The sequence below is a fragment of the Gymnoscopelus braueri genome, assembly GCF_963280865.1.
Source record: "Gymnoscopelus braueri genome assembly, chromosome: 4".
Taxonomy (NCBI): Eukaryota; Metazoa; Chordata; class Actinopteri; order Myctophiformes; family Myctophidae; genus Gymnoscopelus; species Gymnoscopelus braueri.
Window position 1 is genome coordinate 54,023,787 of NC_137605.1, and position 26,641 is coordinate 54,050,427.

General features: G+C 41.5%; 1 protein-coding gene across 1 annotated transcript in view; it reads left to right on the forward strand.

Annotated features, from left to right (window-relative positions):
* cpne4a (copine IVa) overlaps window positions 1–16,200 on the forward strand; it is a gene marked incomplete at its 3' end in the record, with an annotated part of 212,380 nt that extends 196,180 nt beyond the window's left edge. Inside the window, exon 16 of the mRNA XM_080427247.1 lies at window positions 16,069–16,200. Coding sequence (XP_080283373.1) covers window positions 16,069–16,200 — 132 coding nt within the window. The remainder of the gene's footprint in view (window positions 1–16,068) is intronic.
* Between the last annotated feature and the right edge of the window lie 10,441 nt (window positions 16,201–26,641).

Sequence of the window (26,641 nt, forward strand, 5' to 3'; positions counted from 1 at the left end):
TTTGCAGTTAAATATTATGGTGCCCCGGGCTGTTAACCCATTCAATCCAGAAACACATTATACTGTGTCATTTTAGATTTTTAGCTATAACCATTAGCAATCTCGAAAATGTGTGCAAATCTTTGAATATATATATGTATTTTTAAAGCGGACATTTTTAACTCAAATCTTTGCTTCTCGGGATTTGTCTTCTAAACAGGTTTTATTTTATTTTTTTACAAAAAAAACTTATGTTGCTATACTATCAGTGTTTCTAAAACGTTTTTCATGTCCCAAAATGATATGTATTTGTCCGTGGACCCCCCCCCCCCCCCATCTCAAAATATTTTGTTCCAGGGACCCCCAGAAGCAAAGATTTCAGTTAAAAATTTATATATATAAATTCAAATATTTGCACACATTTTCACAATTCTTTTTCAAAAATAGCAGATCTACAAGCTCATAGCGCGGCACTCAGTGCCGAGCTATGAGCTATGGCTATGGCTATTTTTTAATAGCCAAAGAAGTCTTAAGTGACATGGATGCATTCCCGGATTGAAGGAGTTAACCAGCTCAGCAGCACTTCTGGGCATTCCTCTGGGCGTACACTCACTGACATTTATTCTTCTGGTGCTGTTTTATTGTGTTATTATTTGTTACGGGGAATGTGTTATGGGGAATGGGTTGTTGTGTTTCACACATTTAAACATTTATTTTGCACTATAAACCATTGGTTCTTAAAGTGGGGGTCCTTGGGGGGTGGGGGGGCTTGGTCCCCAGGGGGTCCCCAGCAACATTTTTTAATATAGCGTCACAATAATTTTAACCACTTTAACCACATTTTATACTTTGTCTGTTCAAAAATAGCAGATGTACAAGCTTGTAGATCTGCTATCTTTGAAAAATACATGTGTGCAATTTTTTTTGAACATTTTTAACCCAAATCTTTTGCTTCTGGAGAAAATATTTTTGAGATCAGAATCCTCAGCCAAATACACGATCGTTTTGGGGGTCCTTGACTTCCAAAAGTTTAAGAACCATGTGCTCTTCTACACTATTTTGTCCATGCCTGTGGATGTACGCACCCAAACACTACAACTGTGACAACAAATAGCCCCACTAAGGTGAACAAATGCAACAGCCTTACTCTGTCTGTTGCTTGCCATGTGTTTAAAACAAAGTAATTTATAACTTTGCAATGTATTTGCCAGCTCTCTCTCTCTCTCTCTCTCTCTCTCTCTCTCTCTCTCTCTCTCTCTCTCTCTCTCTCTCTCTCTCTCTCTCTCCCTCTCTCTCTCTGTGGGCATTCTCTCAGGTGAGTGTGAGTGTGTGTACTGTAGGCCTGAAGCCTCCCACTGCATCTATAGATCCCATAGCCCGGGGCAACGGTGCTAATAAACAGCTTAAAGAACCCCCTGCGCATGCCAACGTTCAATGCACATGTGCAGGTTCAGATCGATTGGTGAACCCCCTTAGGAGACAAATGGATGAGGAGTCGGACAGACAAGAGTTTTGTTCGGTTAAGATCAGGATACTCTGTTTTTGGAAGACACCATAAAGTTAAACAATGGTGGTAATTACAGTCAGCACCCCTCCATTCTGTACTCAGAATGGTTTGGCGTGCCAGCGTTGTACGGCGTTAAACGGTGTTATAATGTTCATGTGCCGGATTAACCCTTCGTGGCAATGTTGATTTCGTCGACTAAAACTATGACGAAAAATGAGCTTGTAGATCGGCTATTTTCAGCATACAACCAAGTGTAAAATCAGCCATTACGACACCATCAAGGCACCGCCACAATACATTTTAGTCGACTAAATCAACTGTAGATTTAGTCGACTAATAAGCTTATGATATTTAGTCGACTAAAACTAGACTAACAGTAAAACATTTCAGATGACTAAAATATGACTAAAACTAAATTGAATTTGATTCAAAAGACTATGACTAAAACTGAATCAAAATGTGCTGTCAAAATCAACACTACTTTGTGGTGCCCGGGGCTACGACCGGTTTGAGGGGGTTGCAAATGGACCCTTAGAGGTCTGCAACTCTGAAGTTACCCCCATAACTTGTTAGTTATGGGGGTCTTTGAAATAAAAAAAAGTTTGAGAACCATTGCTTTAGAAAGTCACTGTCATAACTTTTCATTCAGCTCATAAACCCGCCACTCATCACAATATTATATTATTATCAGTGTTTGTTTGCTGATGGGATGGCAGTTTGTGTTCTATGTTTACAGTATACTGTGTTTCACACATCCATGGATTTATGATAAACCAGCCTTCATGGATTTAATAAAATGCTTTATTGAGTCTTATCCATCTTCAGGGGAATATATCTCAACAGGGTTTGATATTTAAAAAATAAATAAATAGAGGCATCCTCCAGCAAATCAAACCCTGCATGGATTTCTGATAAACATTGATCCAGTGAAGCTGGGAGTTCCATCTTCAGTGGATTATATTTCAACGTAGCGGCCAACCACCGTCTGTTTATCAAGATTAGGGAAACATTGCCATGTTTTAACCAGGAGTACATCAATACGGGACAAGACTGGAATTGTAACATCGATTTTATATAAATTAAAGAGAGTGCATGAGGAGTCACATTTGAGCTCAAGGAGTAGTTCAGGGAGGTTAGATACACGCAGGTTTGGATTTGGTCATAGTTTTAGTCGACAAAATCAACACTGCACGCCGCCGAGGCAGGTGCTGGAATGGGGTTTTGTGCTGTATGTCAATGTGACTCCGCCCCCTTTTTGGTAGAAACGGCCTGTTCCAGATCTTTCATTTCAACCAATCAGAAGATAGGTCACGTGACAGCACATGTGTTGAATCACCCAAAGGAGTGGCTGATAACAGCCTATACCAGAGCCTCCTGGTAGGCCAGTAGGGACCTACTGGACTGGACCATAGCTATGGGATAACGGTGATAACAAGCCCCATTCAATCCACAGTCAAGGTCAAAACAAATGTCCCAATCAGACAGATTGAGTGTGGTCTTTATGAGGGATCTTATCCTGATAGTAGTAACCACATAGCTTCAGACATCACAGACGTCATGTCTGTGATGTCCATATTCGGGCACCATTTTAAAATAAAAAATAAAAACATAAGGTGAAAAATAAACTAGACTTACTTCCTTGGCCTAGACTTACTTTCTTGGCCTAATGGCAGCATGCACAAGAAATGCGTACGGAGCTATGTTCCTTCTTGCAGCAAAGAGCAAATCTTACTCACACACACTGTTTGGGGGGTGAGTAACTTAATGAGATCACACTTTCCCTCCATCATACTGATGAATGCCTCAAGCTCCTTTTTTCAGCATAGAGAGAAGTGTGGCGAGGATCAAACACATCACCTGCCTTCAACAGCCTGGAGGAGAAATGAAGGCACATGCCGTAGACTTTTCCACTGGCCTCTTTGGGGCAGAGGTCTGAGACTCTAATTGAGCTGTGGTGTTTGGTGAGGGAATTTCTCCTGCCTTAGCCCTGGAGAAAAAGCTGCTTTGGACAGGGAACTCAGCTTAGAATAGATGGACTAACTAGTGACTAGTGTTTTTGAGGGTGCATGGACCTGACCTTCATGGAGTGTTTAAGGAATGGACTTTCTGACAGTTCTTTCTAGACCTGACTCTACAAAGAAACTGGACTTTTTATATTTTACACAGTGCTTTCTAGAGCAGTGTTTTGAGGCAGGACTGTCCAATTTTCGTGTGTGTGCGTGTGTGGTAAAATGACTGTACTCCGCCAGTGACGGACATGAAAGTGACAGCCATCAAGCATTGAGCAGGCCACTTATCGCCTGCGGTAAAGTAAAAGTAACAGAACACCGAGCATTTGCATGTGCGCCTGAGGAGTTGATGTGAAGAGAAAGATGTTTTTCAACTTGAGCTTGGCTATTGTTTCCCCATGTCATGAAGACAGTGCATCATATAGCCTGCATCTGTGAGACAGGATTAGGCCATCATGTATGGTCAAGTTATTTAACACAGTGTTTCTCAAACTTTTCAATTTCAAATACCCTCCTTAACTCTGACAGTATACAAATGGAACCAAATGGACCGCTGCAATACACATTGTAGCCTACCTCCTGTAAGTACTCGCTGCTCCCATACCCAGTGCAGTTCCCGTTACTATAATAATGTTAGATTATACAATCAGTGGGTTATTCATAAACGGGCACTGGCCCACTCGGGAACAAAGCACCCATTTATGCTATACCAGTTTTAAGATAAAATAAAATGAGATTAGAACTACAAAGATTTTTGGGGGGCTTATTATGCCTTTATTTAGAGAGAAAGTATGCTGACAGGAAATGGGGAGACAGATGGGGGGTGACACGCAGGGGCGGATTAACCCTTCGTGGTGCCCGGTGCCTGGACCCGGTTCTGTGCCCCCCCCCCCCCCTTTTTGTCAACGGGGGGGGGGGTTGCTTCTTCTAAATTTCACAGATTTTCGCCGTTTTTTCTTCTTCTTCACACTGTTTGGTGCCCCCCCCAGGTTGGTGCCCTGTGCTTCAGCACCTCAAGCCCGTTGGATAAGCCGCAGCAGTGACACGCAGCAAAGGTCGTCGGGAACGGAGTCGAACCCGCGACACGCTGTCAGGTTGTTCATTGCAGCCTAGGGTGCCTGGACTGTCACGATACGGCCCAGCACCGAGATTAGACCTTTATTGACCAAGTTAAGATACAGTTACAAGGGAAGAGAAAATACTGTAGATACAGCAGGGTAAAGACACAGATATTGTGTGCATACTCCACAGAACCGGAGACAGACAGACACATATATTATTTTTTGTTATTTTTTTCTCCGAACCCTCGATCCGACCGAATTCCCACTCGCTACCGTACACCCACTCGTCATCTGCAACACTCACGCCAGGTTTGAGGTCACACAGTCGAACGGTGCCCGTGTTATGCCCGCGGGACCGACATACCTTATGAAATAGGAGGCTCCTAAAATGCTGCAACATATTTATTTGTGCTCTCTCATGCGACGCAGCAGAGTTCAACCAGCACCATAGCCCATTCAAACCGGGAACGCATCTGTGTAACCACTTGAACCATTATTTTATACTTTGGCTATTCAAAAATAACAGATCTACAAGCGCATAGTGCAGCACCGAGTGCCGCGCTACAAGCTTGTAGATCTGCTATTTTTGAATAGCGAAATCTTTGAAACATTTTTTAACTCAAATCTTTGCTTCTGGGGGGTCCCTGGAATAACATATTTTGATGGGGATCGGTGGCCAAATACATATAACTTTGGGGGTCCTTGACCAGAAAACGTTTGAGCACCACTGATATAGCAACAATAGTTTTTCCGAAAAATTAAGACATTCGTTGAGACATTTGACAGCAACAAATATTCGCTTTAAAAAATCTTCAATCTTCAAAAAAAAAATAGCAGATCCACAAGCTCATAGCGAGCACTCGGTGCCGCGCTATGAGCTTGTAGATCTGCTATTTTTGAATAGCCAGAGACATCTAAAATGACAGAGATGCGTTCCCGGTCTAAATGGGTTAAGGGCAAGGATACCCAAACGGCTGTCGACATGCTGTACATGCAACACAGGTAAACACGTTTCAAACTGGAGTTCCTCCTCAGGCGGCACATGACTAATTACAGCAACTCTCTGTTGTCACATTGGCCCGTCGATGCCATGCCTATAGCCTCTCTCAGTGTGTTCTCACGAAGCCACAGCAGGGAGCCACTTGAGAGAGAGGCTAAATAACCGCATGTGGCTCTGGATCTGCATGCTGGGGAAGAGAGAGAGAGAGAGAGAGAGAGAGAGAGAGAGAGAGAGAGAGAGAGAGAGAGAGAGAGAGAGAGAGAGAGAGAGAGAGAGAGAGAGAGAGAGAGAGAGAGAGAGAGAGAGAGAGAGAGAGAGAGAGAGAGAGAGAGAGAGAGAAAAGTGCGAGATCTTTCAGAACTATACTACAGAAAGCAGAGCAAATGTACTTTAACCCATTAAAACCGGGAAAGCATAGCATCTGTGTCATTTTATACTTTGGCTATTCAAAAATAGCAGATGTACAAGCTTATAGCGCAGCACTTTGTGCCGCGCTATAAGCTATGAGCTTGTAGATCTGCTATTTTTTTTTTTATCATGAAAATGTGTGCAAATCTTTGAATATAATGTGTTTTTAAAGCAAACACATTTGAATATATAATGTTTTTTAAAGCAAACATTTTTAACTCAACTATTTGCTTCTGGGGGGGTCCCTGGAACAACATATTTTGAGATGGATGTCTGCAGCCAAATACATAGAATTGTGGGGGTCCTTGACATTAAATAGTTTGAGAACCACTGATGTAGCAACATACATTTTTCAGAAAACTGTTAGCCACTGCTTAGATGACATTTTTAGAATGGGCCTCAGGTCTTAACAGGTTAAAGAATCCCAAACTCCACTACGTGCTGCTTGTTTAGTGGTACAGCTCAGGAGAAAGTAAGACCTGCGTCTTGCTGTCTGTAGAATTGTTCATTAACACATCAGAGCATCTATTCTCTCAGACTTCTCAGTGGCCTCTTTCTCCTCCTGCCAGCGGGAGTTTCCAGCCCAAATCTCCAGAGAACTTTCTCCACTGTTCTGCCTCTCATTTGCAGTTGGGTCCTCTCTGTATTCTGTCATACTGTATGTACTGTATGCATGTTAATGCATGCTGATTTAGGCCTATTAGTAGTGTTGAAAGGCTAATTTAGACTTAATAAACTGTGTTACGGCACCTCATTATAATGTGTTGTGGCTCCATACAGATTATTATTGTTATCGTCTTTGTCCTAAACTGTCTCTTTTAATAGTAGAGGTTGCCGACCCTTAGACTCGGGTCGGCAAGGGTTTTCTTAAGTGCGCAGAGGTTGTCTCAATGGGAATAGGCTCTATGCACAACAGAAATAAATTGGGCCCCTTCCTTACTTCCTTCTTGATGCTAATTAAGGCTCTGTTCAATTCTGGTCAAACAGAGTCAGGGTGCTGATATTGTGCATGTTGGCTCACTGGAAACACTCTGCTACACCAGTGGGTCTCAAAGTGTGGTCCAGGTACCCTCATGGTTCCTTGAGGGGGTTCCAAATGGCCCCTTATGGGTGTGTAACTCTGAGAGTGTACAAATGGAACCAAATGGACCCGTAAGGGTCCATTTGGTTCCATTTGTACACTCTCATTCTGATAAATAGCCGTGACATGGTTTGTCAGAAGTGTTTAAATAATGCTGCAGGGAAGCAATCATTGAGTCACTTATTGAATTCAGCTGAGGTTAATCGACTGTCTAACGAGGCTGCGTGCTCAAACTCATCACCCAGCACAGCGGGTGGATTTTTGCATTGGTAATGTTTGGTATGAATGAGTTGCTAGCAAAAAACTAATCAAAACCTTAACATGTGTGATAAAGTGTCGAGAAGTATATGTACAGTATATTCATTAGCTGTTAAATGATGCGAGTGCCAACTTTCACCGAGGCAATTTCTTATCGTAGCGGCAGTGGGGTGTCTAGTCTTCAACTGGGCTGAAGTCACACTCAATTATGATACACAGAATAATACACTGCACATGAATAGGTTCTCTTAAGCAGGGCTTAGATCACCAACATCTTGAGAGATGAATAGCACTTTTGAATAGTAGGCTACTGTAGCTACAGTATATTGCACTTTTAATGCATCAGCACTTTTTTTTACCAATGTTGTCTGCTCTCTCTACTTTTTAATGTTTTTAAACGGCTTTGCCTCTTTTTTTATGTGTGTATTGTTTTTAAATGTGAAACACAATGAGTTGTGCAGAAAGTTATTTTGCTCCCCTGTATGCCTGCCTAGTGTGTGTATTGTGGAAGTGACAATAAACTGATTCTGATTCTGAGTTTAAGTTCCTTTCCATTGTAGAAAAAACTAAATGCAGAGTACTTCAGGAGAGTTTAAAGATCCAAGGTGGAACATTGAACGATTAAAAAGCCTTTATTAAAGCAAAAAATAACTCAAGATGACCAACAACACATTTCAAACCAAACCGAGCCTTCATCAGGGCCCACAGGCTGTATTGATCTATTGAGATCTATTGTTTAATGTTGACTGACAGCTTGATGTTGCTGTAATATTACACGTGTCCCCTGTCGAGAACCGTCTTAAACTCACCTATCATCCCCTATTATGATTGTTGAGTTAGAGAAACGATGGATGTGTTATGGATAATTCATCTCCCGTCTCTGGATCTGTGATAATAGTGTTATGGTTCAGCAGTATTAATGATATGTTAATCAAGATAGACATGTCTCTTTGTCTAGAGTTGTTGCAGAGAAGATTTGGTTGAACCGAGTTGTTTTTAATTTTCGGTGCTCTGAATGTGACAAGTGGGTCTCTTGAGGTAGGCATATAAATTCTAACGTGATTCAATTATTTAACACCTTATTATTTTTTGGCTGGTATCCAATGTTCCAGTTCACACATTTAGAATTGGAAACATGGTTGGAGTGTATAAAGGCATGCAGGGAACCTGTGTGTGCGTGTGCGTGTGTGTGTGTGTGTGTGTGTGTGTGTGTGTGCATGTGTAGATAGCAGTTAGGTTGAACAGCATAGTAGTCAATAGTGACCTTAGTAAATAAATTCATGCCCATAATAAGAACGTGAGGTTTCATGTGGTTAAAATGCATTGATAAGAGTAGTTGGCCAGGGTGTTCTTTACTGTGTAGTCAATATTACATATTCATATCAAAGTCTTTCATTTCTGACAGGTTATTGGGCTATATGTAGTCTAGGCTATACTAGGCTATATATATATATATATATATATATATATATATATATATATATATATATATATATATATGTATATATAACGAAAAACATCACATGGATGCACCTGGGACGTATCATCAGTGTTGTAGCCTGGGGTCATAGGATGTTTCGGGTCTCGCAACATACACCCTCCCCCAGGTGACCCAGCCAAGGTTGATCAAGCCTCGACTTACGTCCCAGTAGCTACCCACGGTCAGTCCTATAGGGCAAGACAGGGCCACTCAGTCCGCTTCTCCGGAAATACTCTGCCGGGACTCGGGGAGGCTCTGGCACGTGGAGGGACTAGGCTCTGTGGGTTGACTCCTGGCCGGGCTCCTCCTTCGTCTCACCAGGTCCAGGACCTGAGCGTTGCACCAGACTCCCCTGCTCCAAACATTTCATTCTGGTGTGATGGTGTCTTGGCCCGTGATGGTACTGCAATGACCACCATGACCCGTGGTGGTACTGCAGGCTCCCTTGCGTCTTACTTGAATGGTCCTCCCAAAGGCCTCACCGTGGATTTGTTGGGCTTCTTCCTCACGGAAGACACAGACTGGGGCGCCAACCCAAACTGCTCCCGGATGCCGTCTAGATTCCGGCTGTCACCCGACTCTCCGGTGGTCACCAGTCTATTCCTGGTTGTCACGTAGTCTATAAATTCCTATGAGCCACTATAAATAGAATAACTATAACGAAAAACATCACATGGATGCACCTGGGACGTATCATCAGTGTTGTAGCCTGGGGTCATAGGATGTTTCGGGTCTCGCAACATACACCCTCCCCCAGGTGACCCAGCCAAGGTTGATCAAGCCTCGACTTACGTCCCAGTAGCTACCCACGGTCAGTCCTATAGGGCAAGACAGGGCCACTCAGTCCGCTTCTCCGGAAATACTCTGCCGGGACTCGGGGAGGCTCTGGCACGTGGAGGGACTAGGCTCTGTGGGTTGACTCCTGGCCGGGCTCCTCCTTCGTCTCACCAGGTCCAGGACCTGAGCGTTGCACCAGACTCCCCTGCTCCAAACATTTCATTCTGGTGTGATGGTGTCTTGGCCCGTGATGGTACTGCAATGACCACCATGACCCGTGGTGGTACTGCAGGCTATATATATATATATATGTATATATATGTATATATATATGTATATATATATATAATTTTTTGGGAGGGGGGGTGTGCAGAAGGACAAGTACAAAGGCACATGTTTACAATTGTATCCCTTTTTATGTTTTAAAATAGTCAGTGAGCGATGCTTTCTTCTCGACAGAAATGACCTTCTAAATGTTATCAACAGATATGACTTCCCTTTTCCTAGGGCTTGTTTCGGGAGTAAGAGAGTATTTACTGTTCCCTGGGGGAGGGGACATGACTTTTATGCTTCCGGCGACCTTCCGATTCCCAGACGGCTTCCTCTACCCACTCAGCTGACTTTCCTTATCGAGTCTTCGATAAGGAAAGGCAGCCCTGGAAAGGCAGTTTTCCAGAATTCCATAAGGGAATTTGGTCATTGAAGGCAATATACTTGCGAACCCCCTTCCCAAACTCCAGATTATTTCCTAGTGTTTGAATTTGATAATGAGGATTACTGTTGGTATCCCCCCCCCCCCATGCTTATGCACATGGTGGAGATACCGTATCTTTGACTGTTTCTGTTCTGTGAAAAGTTTAACCACTTAAACCCTGTAAGGTTGACCTTGAGTCCCTCAGGGCTCTATACTAGTGACTTTTCTGTTTTCTGTTATTGAGGGAAAATCTGCTGCTGAAAATAGCCGATGGACAAGCTCACACGTGTACTGCACTGGTTCTCAAAGTGGGGTCCGGGGACCCCCAGGGGTCTTTGGGGGAGGTTCCAGGGGTTCCCCAGCAAAAGTAGTTAATGTAACATCACAATCATTTTAACCACTTTATCCATTTATAAGTTGGCTATTCAAAAAATATCAGATATACAAGCTCACAGCGCGTCACTTCGTGCCACACTGCGAGCTTGTAGATCTGATATTTTTTAACATTTGGAATTTTTTAACACAATTTTTCTATTCTGGGGGTCCCTGGCTCAAAACATTTTCAGATGGGGGTCCGCGGACAAATATATATCAATTTGGGGGTCGTTGACATGAAAAAGTTTGAGAACCACTGGTGTAGTGTATGCTCACGTATTCCAGTAACAATGCGACCAAAGTAAAAGTACTCACATATTTCAAAAAGGTTCAAACTTTTGTGAAAACACATTTTTGAACTTGTAGATCTGCTATTTCTCAACACGCCTGCGGTGTTAAGTGGTCATATGGGTGGGCCGCACGCATTTCCAGAGCATGTTTATTTTAATGATGAATCAATCCATTGTGTTCAGGCTTGATATCACAATGAAAACACCTGTTTCCCCAAGCTGTTAAAGAAAAAAAATACCATGAAATTATATATTATATATATATATATGTATATATATATATATATATAATCACTGCTGTAGTTCACTTCACTTTCTCTGGCACCTTGTCATCTTCTCCCCCTGCAGACACAATTGTCACAGACACATGCAGATGATAAAAATAAATAAATAGACCTTCATCCAAACTCAACACAGCCTGAGAGATGCATTATGTCCACATTAGTAACACAGTGTAATAGTAATGCTTCTCAATTCTATATAATTGCAAAAATAACTGCAATAATTACACAGAAGGAAACAAACCAACGGTACAGGCAGATCATTAAAAAAAGGTTACTGGCAACTTGGATTGTTTCTTAAAACTAGCTATGTTTCTACCAACTGTAATCTGGTGTAGTTGCAGTATTGCTTGATATTGTCAATACACGGTGCAATTGGGTGTAATATTGTTGATACAGTACCAGTGTCATCTAATTGAATCACCTTAATACCAGATTTAATATGGTTTGATGTTGTTAATACCATACAGTTTAATGTGGCTTAATATGGTTAATACAAGGTGCAATTTTGATTAATAGTGTTAATACCAGCCCCCGTGTAAGACGGGGCTTACCCCCGCACCCTATTATGAGGGTCTAGGGGTCACGGAGGTTTTACCCCGTGTGTGGAAGTTAATTTATGTGTTTTATGTTTTTTGTTTTAAGTGTATGAAACTGACAACTAGATGTAAACATTACGGGATGAAGGTACAAGTGTTATATGTAACAAGAAGAGAAATGAGGTTTTTTGATGACTAATGTGGTTGGGATAATGTCACTGAATGTGAATGGTCTTAATTCTCCGATAAAAAGACAAAGGGTGATGACAAAACTGAAAAAAGAAAAAAATGCAGGTATATTTCCTACAAGAGACTCATCTAACAAAAACGGAACATGAGAAATTAAAAAGATTTGGCTATAGGAATTCATATTATAGTTCATATAGAAAAGGTCCTAGAAGGGGTGTTATAATTTTTATATCTAATACAATTAATTTTACATTTGAAAAGGAAATTAAGGATAAAGAGGGGAGGTATATTATAGTGAAAGGAAAACTAGATAATGAACCGGTAACCTTGGTAAATATATATGCACCTCCGGAAAGTGATAAGATTTTTTTCAAATCCTTGTTTGATATCATAGCCTTGGAATCAAATGGAATTTTGATCTGTGGAGGAGATACTAATACGGTTTTGTGTGATAAAAAAGATACGTCAAGTTTAAAAAGGGGGAAAACTCAATTAGCTAAATTTGTAAATACATCACTAAAGGAGATGGGACTGATAGATATATGGAGATATCTTCACCCTTTAGTAATTGACTTTACACATTACTCTGCAGCACACAAAGTGCATTCTAGATTAGACCAGTTTTTCATAAACACAGATGAGAGTCATAGAGTTACTGAATGCGAGATTGGAGGGGCGGATGTATCAGACCATAATCCAGTGTCTCTGAAATTGAGATTGAACAACAGGAAACGTCAAACAATCTGGAGACTTAATATGGGAATGTTGAACAATGAGCAACGGAGGGAGAATATCAAAGCTGAGTTAATAAGATATATAGAGGAAAATGATAATGAAGAGGTGGACCCGACAGTAGTCCTAGATGCCATGAAAGCGGTCCTGAGGGGTAAATTGATACTGGAATCAGTAATAGTAAAAAAGGCTAAGTTAGAAATCTACAGGAAAAACAATGACAAATTGAGGGGGCTAGAACAAGAATATCAGATAACAAAAAAAGAGGCGGTATACAAACTAATACAAGAACTGAAAACAAAAATAAAAGAGACACAACTTGACGAGGTTGAAAAAAATAACAGGTTCCTCAGACAAAACTATTATGAAGCTGGATCAAGGGCCACCAAATTATTGGCAAAGCGAATACGCAAACAACAGGTATTGAGTAACATATGTCAAATTAGAGATCCTCAGACAGAAGAACTGACATGTATACCGGAACAAATAGAGAGAATATTTAAAAACTATTATGAGGACTTATACTCACAACCCAAGGAAGTAGAGGAGGGAGAAATGAGAGCATATTTGGAACAATTAGATCTGCCTTCAATTGGGAAAATACAAAATGATAAATTAACAGCAAGCATTACAATGGAGGAGGTATTGGAGGCAATCAGCTCATTTAAGAATAACAAATCACCAGGGAGTGACGGTTTCCCTGCAGAATTCTACAAAATGTATAGGGAAGAGCTGGCACCTTTACTATTAGCTTCTTTTAACTGGACATTAAAAAAACACAAAATCCCAACCTCATGGTCAGAGGCAATAATTACAGTTTTACTAAAAGAGGGGCGAGATAAGGTGCAATGTGGCAGCTATAGGCCAATATCCATTTTAAATGTAGATTATAAAATGTATACGAAAATTCTGTCCAAAAGAGTGGCGGATCTCATGACAGACCTGATCGACGAAGATCAGACTGGGTTTATTAGAGGGCGCCAGACCCATGATAGTATTAGAAGAACTATACACATTGTAGATAAGGTACAGAGGACGAATACAAGTGCACTATTAGTAAGTATTGACGCGGACAAGGCCTATGATCGGGTCTCTTGGGAGTTCTTATATGCAGTGCTGACAAGATTTGGATTTAGCAAAGAGGCGGTACATAGTATAAGATCATTATATCAGCAGCCCTCAGCGAGAATTAAAATCAATGGAAGTTTGTCAGAAAAATTCTATCTACAGCGCTCAGCACGCCAGGGGTGCTGCCTCTCTCCCGCCTTGTTCGATTTTTTCATAGAACCCCTAGCACAGGCGGTGAGACAAAATGTGGGTATACATGGAGTTGAGGTCCATGGCAGAGAACATCGGATCGGGCTTTTTGCCGATGATATAATAACATTCCTCGGAAAACCCAATGATTCACTCCCTGTGCTAGGCAATATATTAGAAACATTTGGGCACCTATCTGGCTACAAGGTCAACATATCCAAAACACAGATTTTGGCATTGAATTATACCCCAAATGCATACATAAAGGAATCTTTTGACTTCAACTGGAATCAAAAAAGTATTAAATATCTGGGAGTTAACATTACTAAAAGTATGTCCACACTGTATAAGGCCAACTACACCGGAATAGATCAGAAAATCCAAAAAGATATAGAACGATGGACAACATTGCCACTGGACCTTAACTCTAGAATTGAGACAGTGAAAATAAATATATTGGCTAGGTTGTTATACCTGTTCCAGGCTCTGCCAGTAGAGGTCCCCCAAAGCCAATTTACAAAATGGGATAGACTGTTGTCCAGATTTGTATGGGGAGGTAAAAAGCCTAGAGTTAAATTCCTGACTCTCAAACTGCCAAAAGATAGGGGGGATGAGTCTCCCCAACTTACAAATGTACTATGAAGCTGCTCAACTGAGGTATGCTGTATGTTGGTGTAACCCTAACTATGAGTCCAAATGGAAAGAAATGGAGAAGGAAGTTGAGAATAAACCAATTCAGAGTTTCTTAGGAGACATTGAATATTTTAAGAAAAAGAAGCATCTCATCGACCCAATTACATTATTTACATTGGAGATTTGGTTTAAAATAGTTAAAAAATACAAACTAAAAGAAGAAATAAAAATATTAAAATGGATAGCTGCAGATAGTACCTTCAAACCGGCGGAATATGATAAAGGGTTTAAACAGTGGCAGAATAAGGGCATGACAGCATGGTGTACTTTGGTGACAAAGGGGCAGTTGGAGAGCTTTAAGGAACTAAGCGATAAATATGATCTAAATAAACACGAATTCTATAGGTACCTACAACTAAGAGACTATTATACAAAGGAAATTCAGGAAACACCCTCTGGAGAAGTGAATGGTGTGGTCCAAATGATGATAAACGCATACACAGGAAAAGAGGTTCGGGTTATTTCCGGATTATACCGAAAATTTATAAATAGTAAACATACAACTGATTATATAAAAGAAAAATGGGAAACGGAACTTGATATAGAAATTACAGAAAAAGAATGGGTGAATATGTGGATGACACATCAAACCTCCACCAATTCATGGGTCTGGAGGGAGTTCTCCTGGAAAAATTTGATCAGGTTCTTTATAACTCCAAAAATGAAGAGTAAACAGTTAAATAAACAAGTTCAATGCTGGAGGGAGTGTGGAGAGGCGAATGTGGATCACTCGCATGTCTTCTGGAAATGTCATAAAATTGAATCTTTTTGGAAAATGATACATAAACAACTCCGGAAGATATTGGGATATGAGGTACCTATGGACAGTAAAGTTTTATATTTATGTGACTTAGAATCAGGAAAGGTACGGATGGAGGACAGGTATTTAGTCAGGATTTTATTGGCAGCAGGGAAGAAAAACATCACAAGGAAATGGGGACAGGTGGACATACCCACTCAAAAACATTGGGAAGAGCTTGTGGAGGAAATTTATGTGATGGAAAATATGACACATCGTCTGAGACTCCAGGAAACACAGATGGAAAAGAAATGGGCAAAATGGATATTCTACAAGAACTCTATTTGAATGAAGTAACACTGTAACAAAAAGACATATGTATAGTCAGTTGTTGGTTTCGAAATGTTTGTCTTTTTAGGTTTAGTTTTTTGTCTTGTTTTTTATGTCTCGTTCTTTTTTTGGGGGGGGTTTTTGTTTCATTTTTTGTGTTGTACAATGTATGTTTGTGTGTACAAAAATTAATAAAAATTTCAAGTGAAAAAAAAAAAAAATAGTGTTAATACCAGTTGTACAGTAATGGTTAAATACTGTCTGTCTGTCCGTCCGTCCGTCCGTCCGTCCATCCATCCAGCCATTGGGTTTAATAATCTGGACACTTGTCAGTCCGATATGAAATGTTTATGTGATTTCTCCACCCCCCTCCACCCTCCCCACTACAGGCATCGCCCGCTGCTTTAGCGAAGACCGTCCTGGCTGAAGTGCCAAATCAGGTGGTGGACTACTACAACAGTAAGGGCATAAAGCCCAAGGTGCCCAGTGAATACCATTCTTCCCTGTCCTTTGGCCACTGACGACCCCTAACGCCCTCTCTGCACAACCCCCGATGACCTCGAACGACCCCTGAATGACCCCCTAACTGACCTTATGGACACAAAAACACACAACATGAACCCCGGAGAGCGGCCCGAGGTCTTTGTGGACTTTGAAAGAAAAATGTTTACTGTTTTTTCCTGTTTGTTTTGAACTTTGGTTTATTCGCTGTTGTGCATGCGGAGCCCGTTAGGGGCTTGAACTCACGAAAGCGAACGTTGCCGTTCAGACTCTGTACAGCGAGGATGTAAGAAATGCACACGTCCACACGGACACACAACACTGCACAACTACTTGACTACACCGGAACATCATGGCTGTAATATTTATGACCAAACATAGACTCACAAGTTACTCTCGAAACGCTTCGCTCAAATGGAGATCTCTGGACAATGGACAATGGACAATCTCTCTTAAAACTGAGTGGACGCAATTTAACCAATATACAGTCTTTATATTAGGCTGGTCCTTCATATTGGGGCAGTGACATGAGTGATTTTCAAAGCACCTGGAGAAGGTTTGTTAGCGGCCGTTCTATCACTGCTGTTCCAACAACTACCTACTGTAGCATTTAGAGTCCCCAGACATATCGGTACGTACGGGGAGCTCTCCGATCATCTGGCAATGTGAGACTAGACCAGGGGTCTTCAACGTTTTCAGGCCAAGGACCCCCTAGCTGAGAGAGATGAAGTAGGGACCCCCTCTATATTGTCTAAAATTGTGTTTCAGATTAACTTTTTCTGCTCTTTTATCCCTCTACACCTATAACTCTTTGCCAAAAATAGCCGATCTACAAGCTCACAACGCCTCGCGCTGCGAGCTGTTGTGAGCTTGTAGATCTGCTATTTTTGGCTAAAGTTCTCCTCAGAAAAGGGATGCTAGGGTTCAAGTGGTTAATGTAAAAAAAAAAATCCTATCACACAAAGATTTGGCGGACCCCCTGTAGTAACTCTGAGGACCCCCTAGGGGTGCTGGACCCCCTGTTGAAGACCCCTGGACTAGACCAAATGTGTCTCCACACGGTCAAATCCTCATTGTTGATGGATCAATTTGTTCACTCTGAGTGGTACAAATGGATTAATGAACACTGGGGATTTACATATTGTCACGTTTTCTCTCAACGTCTTTAATTACACGATGCAACACTTTATCTCCTCGTGTAATTATTGACTGAAATCAGACTTCTGCAGAAAGGTGGACAGAGAGATTAATTGATGTCCCTTAAACTTCCAATATCTAGATTTCTTTAAGTGATCCAGTCATACGCATGTACCTAGCAAAGTACGTACATCACAACACAGAATAATACAAGGCGCTAGCCGCGCTACACATTGAGACGACACAAAGAGATAGCACAACTAGCTAACAAAATGAGAAAACATATCAAGACAACTTCAGACAACACAGCGAGACAACACCAGAGAACTCAAGACAACTCGAGACAACTTCAGACAACACAGCGAGACGTGTTCCTTCCACGCGCTACATCCTACCGGGGAAACTCCCCCCTGTCGGGTGATAAGAAGTGGCTTGCTAGCTCTCATGCATTGAAGGAGGCATGAGCTCGGCTCTAGGCTCTCCCTAGGCTGCAGAGGGAGTGTAGCGCCCAGGATTACATAGGCAATTGGCACTGGGTGAAAAAATGGGTTACAAAATTGTGGGATAAAAATGTAAGAAAAAAAAAGATAACACAATGAGACCACAGGACGAGATAACACCAGATAGCACAAAATAACACTAGCCAACACGAGATAACACGCTATAACACATGACACGTGATAACACAAACACAATGACATAACAACAAGATAACACAATGAAACGACACAATAAGATAACAAAGATAACGCAACACAACGAGACAGCACCAAACACAAATCTCTGCTTCCTCCCCCGCCGGTGAGCATGATACTCGGGGAAATGACGACCATCAATGAAGGAATGTATGACCCTTGAACCACTCCACCCCTCCCCTTCCCCCATTCCCTCTCTCCCGTTTCCTGCACTCTGAGTTTGTTTTTATAAGAGTTTGTTGAGATTTTGCTAAATTTCGTATAAAGTTCGTACGTTGTTAAACAAGCATTTTGGATTCTCTGACGACGCTGAAGTAGCCAGCTGCCTTGTAGAGTCATCTGCACTAGTGATGCACAGCTCCTAGACCCGCACCTGCAGGAACACACATTTAAACTATGTCAAAAGATCCAAACGGTGTCCAACAGGAATTTACCTGAAGGGAAGACTCATAAACGCCGAGATGATGACAGAATTGTGCAATCACTTTCACAGCAGGCTGCTGTTCTTTGATGTATACTATAACACCGACCAGAAAGTTAACTCACTTTAGCCTCTTTGTCATTTACAGCTTCCAGCTGCTCAATGCCACATGAATACCGTATGCTCCCCTCAGTCTGTGGGAAATGCTTCAGTGATACATTTAATCCAAAACCGTTGCTGTAAAATGCTCTTCCACAGCTAGTGAGAAGAAAGGAAGCTGCTGGATTGCAGAACAATAGGAGATTGGTAGATTTGGGTGAAATGAAATTACATCATGCTGGTCTTATGAATTGCTGTTGGGACCAAACCAGTTAGACCAGTGATCAACCACATAGAAGAGCAACTAGCCCAGTTAGAGCAGGGACCATACAAGTTAGGCCAAGTTAACCATGTCAGGGACAAAACCAGTTACATCAAGAACCAAACCAATTAGACCCTACCTGTTAAAACAAGGATCATACCAGTTAAGGCTGATTTACACTTTATCGTACGACGGGCGTTGCAGACTGAAAACAGCAGATCTATAAGCCCACAACGCATCACATCCGCGACACGTTGTGAGCTTATACTGTAGATCCGCTGTTTTTGGTCAGCGACACCCGCCGTGCGACAGAATATATATATTAGGAAAAGGACCATACCAGTTAGAACAAGCACCATACCAGTTAGAACAAGCACCATACCAGTTAGAACAAGCACCATACCAGTTAGAACAAGGAACATACCAGTTAGAACAAGCACCATACCAGTTAGAACAAGCACCATACCAGTTAGAACAAGCACCATACAGCACAAGGGAGCAGTCCAGTCAGGTCTCAGTGGAGTGTGCATCACTAGTCCGTTCTTTTGTAAAGGCCAGAGCAGATGATGCATGACGTGTTGTTTTGCATGCAAATACCTTCAAAGGAAACGCTGTTTCTTCTCTTGCATTATGTTCTGGGTAGTGAATTATGATAATAAAAATAATAATTACAGTATGATTATTATGACGTTTACAGGGATGTTCTACTCCGAGGCATGTTCATGTGGTAAAAACTGAAAATGTGTGAGTAGATTTAAAAAGCACAACCTTACTGGATTATCTTGAGTATCAGTTAGATTATTAGATTATGGTCACATGATTTATCACTGTGTAGCCATGAAGTATATTGTGTGCAAAACAATGACAAGCTAAATTATGATAATAAAAGCTTTATGAATAAAGTCCTGAGGTGTGTGGTGTTTTGGAAGCAAGATTTACTTTAATCAGTGAATGATAAACACACACATACACACACACACACACACACACACACACACACACACACACACACACACACACACACACACACACACACACACACACACACACACACACACACACAGGTTCACACATGAACCAGGCCAAATGTAATGAGCAAAGCATTTAATGTATCAAATAAATCAAATACTTGGGAAATGCGTCACGTTTAAAAAATTGTAAACGTGAAATTATGTTGAATGTGAAATATTGTTTTGAAGTGAATATGATATTACCAAATAAACATATACAAAATGTGCATCATAGTCAGAAAGTAACCATCAGTAACAGCACAAAATGATTATGATGGTTTTAGCCACAAGTACCAGCAGAATGCGTACTATGCAAATAAGTCTGTTGGTGATTTTGGCCAAACATAGTTGTGCAATTCATAAATAATGGATGTTTTAATGTTCAGTGCTCTGATACAGCAGTGTGTGTGTGTGTGTGTGTGTGTGTGTGTGTGTGTGTGTGTGTGTGTGTGTGCGTGTGCGTGTGTGTGTGCGTGTGCGTGTGCGTGTGCGTGCGTGCGTGCCTGCGTTTGCTTGTGTGCGTGTGTGTTTGTGTGTGTTTGTACAGTGTGCATTAGTGTAGGCATTAGCATTAGTGTAGGCATCAGTCATTTTATTTATTCATTAGTGTGGTTGTCCGACTTTATTATTCTTTATTATAGATATAGATATATAGATTCATAGTAAAAAGGGGTTTAAGAGTTCAACTAACTTGAAGTTGGGAATTAAATAGGAACACAGGGCGCTACCTATGGTAAAAGGTATAGAAGCGTTACACAATTATAATGTAGCCATTTATCAGACTCTTATCCAGAGCGACTTCCAAATGAAAGTGCAAGATCAGAGTAAATAGCATTAACTCCAAACAGCAAACAATAGCCGGATAAATGCACATTAGTAGAGTGCAAAGAAAACAATTAAGTAAGGATACCAGGTAAACATCAAACCTAGCATCTGTCTAAACAATCTAAATAAGATACTTAACATTTGCGGTCAAGCAAACAGTATATATCTATCTAAACAAGATTCCACAGGGTAAATTCAGTTGTCAATGGCAGTACAGCAGTAAGAAACACAGGACAGATACAGATAAAGGAGATACAGCGAACTGTAGCAACAAAATACTAATATAAAGATACTAAAAGATACATAAAAGGTTCAGCAGGTAGCAACACACAGGGAATAGGAAAGGCGTACCAGACCAGGTTAACTAAAGAACAAACTTTTTTACTGTCTGCACAGTAAAATACAGTATATGTACAGTATTGCCATAAAACATTACACTCAAACAGCAAAGGAATAGCACACTAACCCACAATTAGACCAAGAGCAAAAGCACCAAAGTTATGAGTGTGAGCAAGAGTCATTAGTCCATAGCCGCGGGGGCGAGTGTTTGTGGTATTGAATAGCATCAGGGTTACTGGCACAAAGGACTGACAGAGTCTGTTCTAATGTTGGGGGAGGATGAATCTACCATAGCTCTGTTGTTCAGCCACCCCGCTAACTCCTTAGTGGGGGGAGGGAGGTTAGCCAACATAGCCTACAGTTTCCTCCTCATTCTCACCTCCTCAGCTTTGCACTGGCCACTACGGATTGGTACAGGGGTCGGCAACTTTGATAATGGAGAGGGCCACTATATTTCCATACTCACTCCAGAGTGCCACATTGCATATACTGTCGGGCAGAAACCTTTTATCTCCGTATTTTAACTTTTGTCGTAAATTAATGGCGTACTTCGCCATTGTATGTTACACAAAAGTAGCAAAAATAGCCGATCTACAAGCTCAAAACGCGTCGCAGCGCAACGCGTTTTGAGCTTGTAGATCTGCTATTTTTGCTATTTTTGAATTGGAATCATGATTTTTTTTGGCAATTTTTTTATGCAATTCTGAAAAGTAACATTTTGATTTAATTTGATTTAATTAATACAAATACATTGGACATAAACTAGACAATAGATTTTTTATAGTTATTAAGCTACTAATAAAGCGAGTCATGTTTGGAATCGTAACAGCTGAAATTAATAATTGATCAGTATTCCGATATTAACCTGCGGGCCGCATTAAGTTAAGGTGGGGGCCGCATGTGGCCCCGGGCCGCCAGTTGCCCGTGTATGGATTGGTAGGACAATTGCAGCATTGTGTTGCACACATTGAAGGACCTGGGCCTCCTCAGGAAGAACAGCCTGCTCTGCCACTGTAGACTGTAGAGGGCATCTCTGCGTTGTCAGACCATTCAGCTATGGCGGCGGGCATAGCTGAATGGGTAGAGTGTCAAAGAAGGTCCCAGGTTAGATTACTGGCCCCGGAAATGTGTCGAGGTCTTTCTGAGCAAGACACTTAACCCCTGACTGCTCTCAAGTCTAACCACTTGGGCAGCAATCAGCTGGGTGAAGCTGATAACGGAATTTCGCCCACAGGATCAAATAGGTCTAATCATTATGATTTATTTTTTTGTGTGTTGTTCAAGTGAACGAGTAGAAACGTGTAGGTTTCCTCCATCTCCACCGGCTCCCCATGGATGGTGCTGGGAGCAGGGGGTATTCTGTTGATCACACGGTAGTCCACCACTAGCTCCTTGGCCTGTGATGAGCCAGATTACATAAGAGTACCCATCGTACAGTATATCTGTATAGCCATATACACAGTGCCTATTAAAAAAATCACCATATTGAAATCTTTCCCTTTTATCAAATTAAACCACAGAAATGTTAGTATACAGTAACCACCATTTAGGATCTAATAAAGGCGTGGCTGTGGATGTCTGACATCATGTTGATGACGTCTCATTAGATACATAGATCTTGCCCTTATAATCTGAGATTATGAATTCACAAAATGTGCTTAGCTATTCACACCGAACGCCATGCCTTCAAACAATAAAATTGATTAAATGTGCAATTTTTTTCTTTTTTTTAATATAATTTAGAGTAGCCAATTGTTTTTAACCCCTTTTTCTCCCCAATGTAGTCGTTATGCCAATTGGTTCCTCCCCACACACATTTCTGTGTTGTCACTGCTGTCGTATCCTACCGACTCACCTGCCAGTGAGGAGCCCCCACCAGGAGGACGTAGAGCCTTCGCCCTACTCCTCCCGCCCAACACTCCCCGCTGACAGGTGTCGCCCAGCCCAGTATGTGCAATGACCAATATCACCCTCCTCTATGTGTTCACATAGACGCTCGACAAGGCCGGATGTACCACGGTGGATTCGAACCCACAACCTCTGTGGTGGTGGGCAGGGACACCCGAGCGCACTGTGCTAATTTATCACAATACGAAATTGAAGTGATAATGACTTTGACTGAGGAGGATGAAGGAATGAAGGGATGATACAGCAGGATGAGAGGGGCGTGATGAGGAAGGGATGTTGGGTGTGAGGGGTTAGACATGGAGGATCAGGGACCTGCAGTGTGATGGATGAAGGGATTAGAGGATAAGAGGGAAAATAAAGAGAAAGGAGAGGGCGAGGGTGACGAGGGACTGAGGATCAAGAAGAGCACGATGTGGGACGCATGCACGGCCGGATGAAGGTTCTAGGAGCCCTGGAGCGAAAACCCTGAGCGTTTGGCTTTGCAGTAGTGTTGATTTTGACAGAAATTTTTTATTCAGTTTTAGTCATAGTCTTTTGAATCAAATTCCATTTAGTTTTATTTTAGTCATATTTTAGTCATCTGAAATGTTTTACTGTTAGTCTAGTTTCAGTCGACTAAATATCATATTGATTATAGTCGACTAAATCTACAATTGATTTAGTCGACTAAAATGTATTTTGGTGGTGCCTTGCCTTGATGACGTCGTAATGGTAGATTTTACACTTGGTTGCGTGCTGAAAATAGCAGATCTACAAGCTCACAACAAGCTTGTTGTGAGAGATCTGCTATTTTCAGAGCGCAACACCCGAGCGCAACCAAACACAAAATGAGTCTTTTAGTTCTACTGGATCTCTTCTCCACTAGTCCTTCACTAACATTTTAGTCTAGTTTTTGTACTAAAATGTTTTACTTGAGTAAAAGTATCAATACTGCAATGTGGAAGTATGCTGTTACAGGTAAAAGGCCTGTGTTCAAAATGTTACTTGAGTAAAAGTACAAAAGTATTGGCATCAAAATATACTTAAAGTACCAAAAGTGAAAGTACTAAAATGTTTGAAAATAGCAGATCTACAAGCTCACAACGCGTCGCATCGTGACGCGTTGTGAACATGTAGATCGGCTATTTTCAAATAGCCTGTGTATATAAAATAGGGCTAAAGTGGTTAATGTGTGTTTTATGATGTAATAATTTATCTGCAAAGTAACTACTGTAGTAACTAAAGTTTTTAAATAATTGTAGTGGAGTAAAAGTATAATGTTTGCCTCTGAGATGTAGTAGAGTAGAAGTAAAAGTATTGAAAAGGGGAAATACTCCAGTAAAGTAAAAATTCCAGTACTTGAGTAAATGTACTTAGTTACTGATACACCACTGATGAATGGCAGGTAGATGAAGGGAGATATAAATACCTCATAGATTGGCGTGGCAGGAGGAGGAGATAAGGGAGGAGCTGTTATCTGATGGCTTGGTGACAGGTGAGCAGGGGGAGGAGTTATTATTATCAGGTGAGATTTATTAGGCTATTTAGTGGGGGAGGAGTTGTTATCAGTAGTGATTGATATCATGTGGTATTCCCTCCTACACATAGATTGATTCAACTCCATACGTTTCCAAGAAAAACGTGCTCTAAAAGTACAGATACCTGTAACATGTACTTAAAGAACATTACACAAGTAAATACACATTGTTACTGTCCACCACTGAGTATACTGTATGTCTGTGTAAAGACACACACACACACACACACACACACACACACACACACACACACACACACACAAACACGCCTGTGCACAGGCACATGCGCAATGCATACATAAAATCATAAATCCACTCTTCCTTTACAACGCACGCACGCACGCACGCACGCACGCACGCACGCACGCACGCACGCACGCACGCACGCACGCACACACACACACACACACACACACACACACACACACACACACACACTTCTATCTACAACATCCATCCATTAACACCCACTCTGGTGAGGGTCTCACACACACACACACACACACACACACACAGTGCACATGAAACAGGGTTCATCTGGAGCGAAAGGTCTTTCCCTTTGTTATGTCATGGTGATTGATGATAGATGTCTAAATGTGTAGAAACTGCAAGCACACAAGGCTCTTACTGCCCACAACACTGAGGCTATCACCTTCACACACTGAATTTAATTGAATTGGGGAGACTACATCCCAAGCAGAATATGTCCCATCTGCGCATCCCAATGCAGCAACATGCTCTTAAATGTCTCTTATATTTCTCTTAATTTTCTGTCAAGAGAAGAAATAAGAGGATTAAGTCAAGATGCACCAAACATTCTGCTAAATGATGAATCCCCCTGATCATAAACACTATATAGCACGCTTCAAATGCGCTCTACTTTCCCCCAATTTGGAGTCCGCATATGGTGTAAACCTCACACTATGGGATAGCCGACTTCCCACAATGCATTTCGGAACAGCTGCACTGGCAGCAGCTCATAAAAACCAACATGATGAAAACTTTAATTGCTGTATTGCCGCGATTTTGTAACCCTTTTTTTCACCCGTGCCAATTTTTCTAAGTGAATCTGGGCGCTACACTCACTGCACAGCCTAGGGAGCCCAGGGCCGAGCTCATGCTTCCTTCAATGCATGAGAGCCAACTGACCTTCTTGTCACCTGACAGGGGGGAGTTTCCCCGGTAGTACGTAGCGCGTGGAAGGAACACGTTATTTCAACCAGTTCCCCTCCATCAGGCGCCCCGGCTGTCATGGGGAGGCGGTATAGCGACCACGATTACTACATGTTTTTGTGAGGGTATTAACTACCCTAGGAGACACGGGGAGAACATGCAAACTCCACACAGAGTAGGCCCTTTCACCAACCCAGGCTTTCCCTTTTCAAATGTTCCCCTTGCTCCGACTTCTCAGTATTGGTCAAACATGATTGAGATATCATTTGTTGTGGATAAAATCGCCTACATGAAAATATTTCACTGCAACGTTTTCAAAGACTTGTTTACCCGTTAGAAGACCTTGTCTGACCAGGCCGTCAGCGCCCAACGTGCCCGACGACATTTAAACGACTGGTTTAAATGTCTCTGTTGGGACTATGGGAGACTAAACTCTGGATTAAACTTTGGACATTTATATTGCACTTCGCATCAACAGCGGCAGTGAACGTCAGCTTCCCCGATCTCCCTGTCCCTGGAACCACGGAAATGAGAGGATACAAATCTAACCCCAAAGGAGAGAAATGGAATAACATGGACTGTATTTTGGCTAGAATCATTTCTCATTCCCATGTGAATATGCAGACCGTCCTTCCTATCAGCTTGTTTACTCTCTCTGCATGCTAGGACACCCAATTCAACCACATTCATAATAACAGAGCTTAGAATGAACCAATTCACAATGCAGTCTTTATAATGAAAATAGAAATTGATAATATAATAGTTAACCAATACACAGCAGGAATATAAATTGTACATCCGTGATACATGTGAAACAGATGCACGTAATGAAAACTAAACGGTAGTAAAAGTGGATTTGTGAATGTGTGACTTTGTTATTGTAATGTGGTATGTCATGTGGTAAAGTATAACTACGGGTGAACATTTATTAAGGATTAACCAATACAGCCTATTATCTATTTAAAACTAAATGCAATTTTTGGGAGGCTTGTACAAAATAATTTCACCCACTCGTGTGGTGAAGTTGATGTGACAGAGAGAGAGAAAGAGAGAGAGAGAGAGATCTTTCAGAACT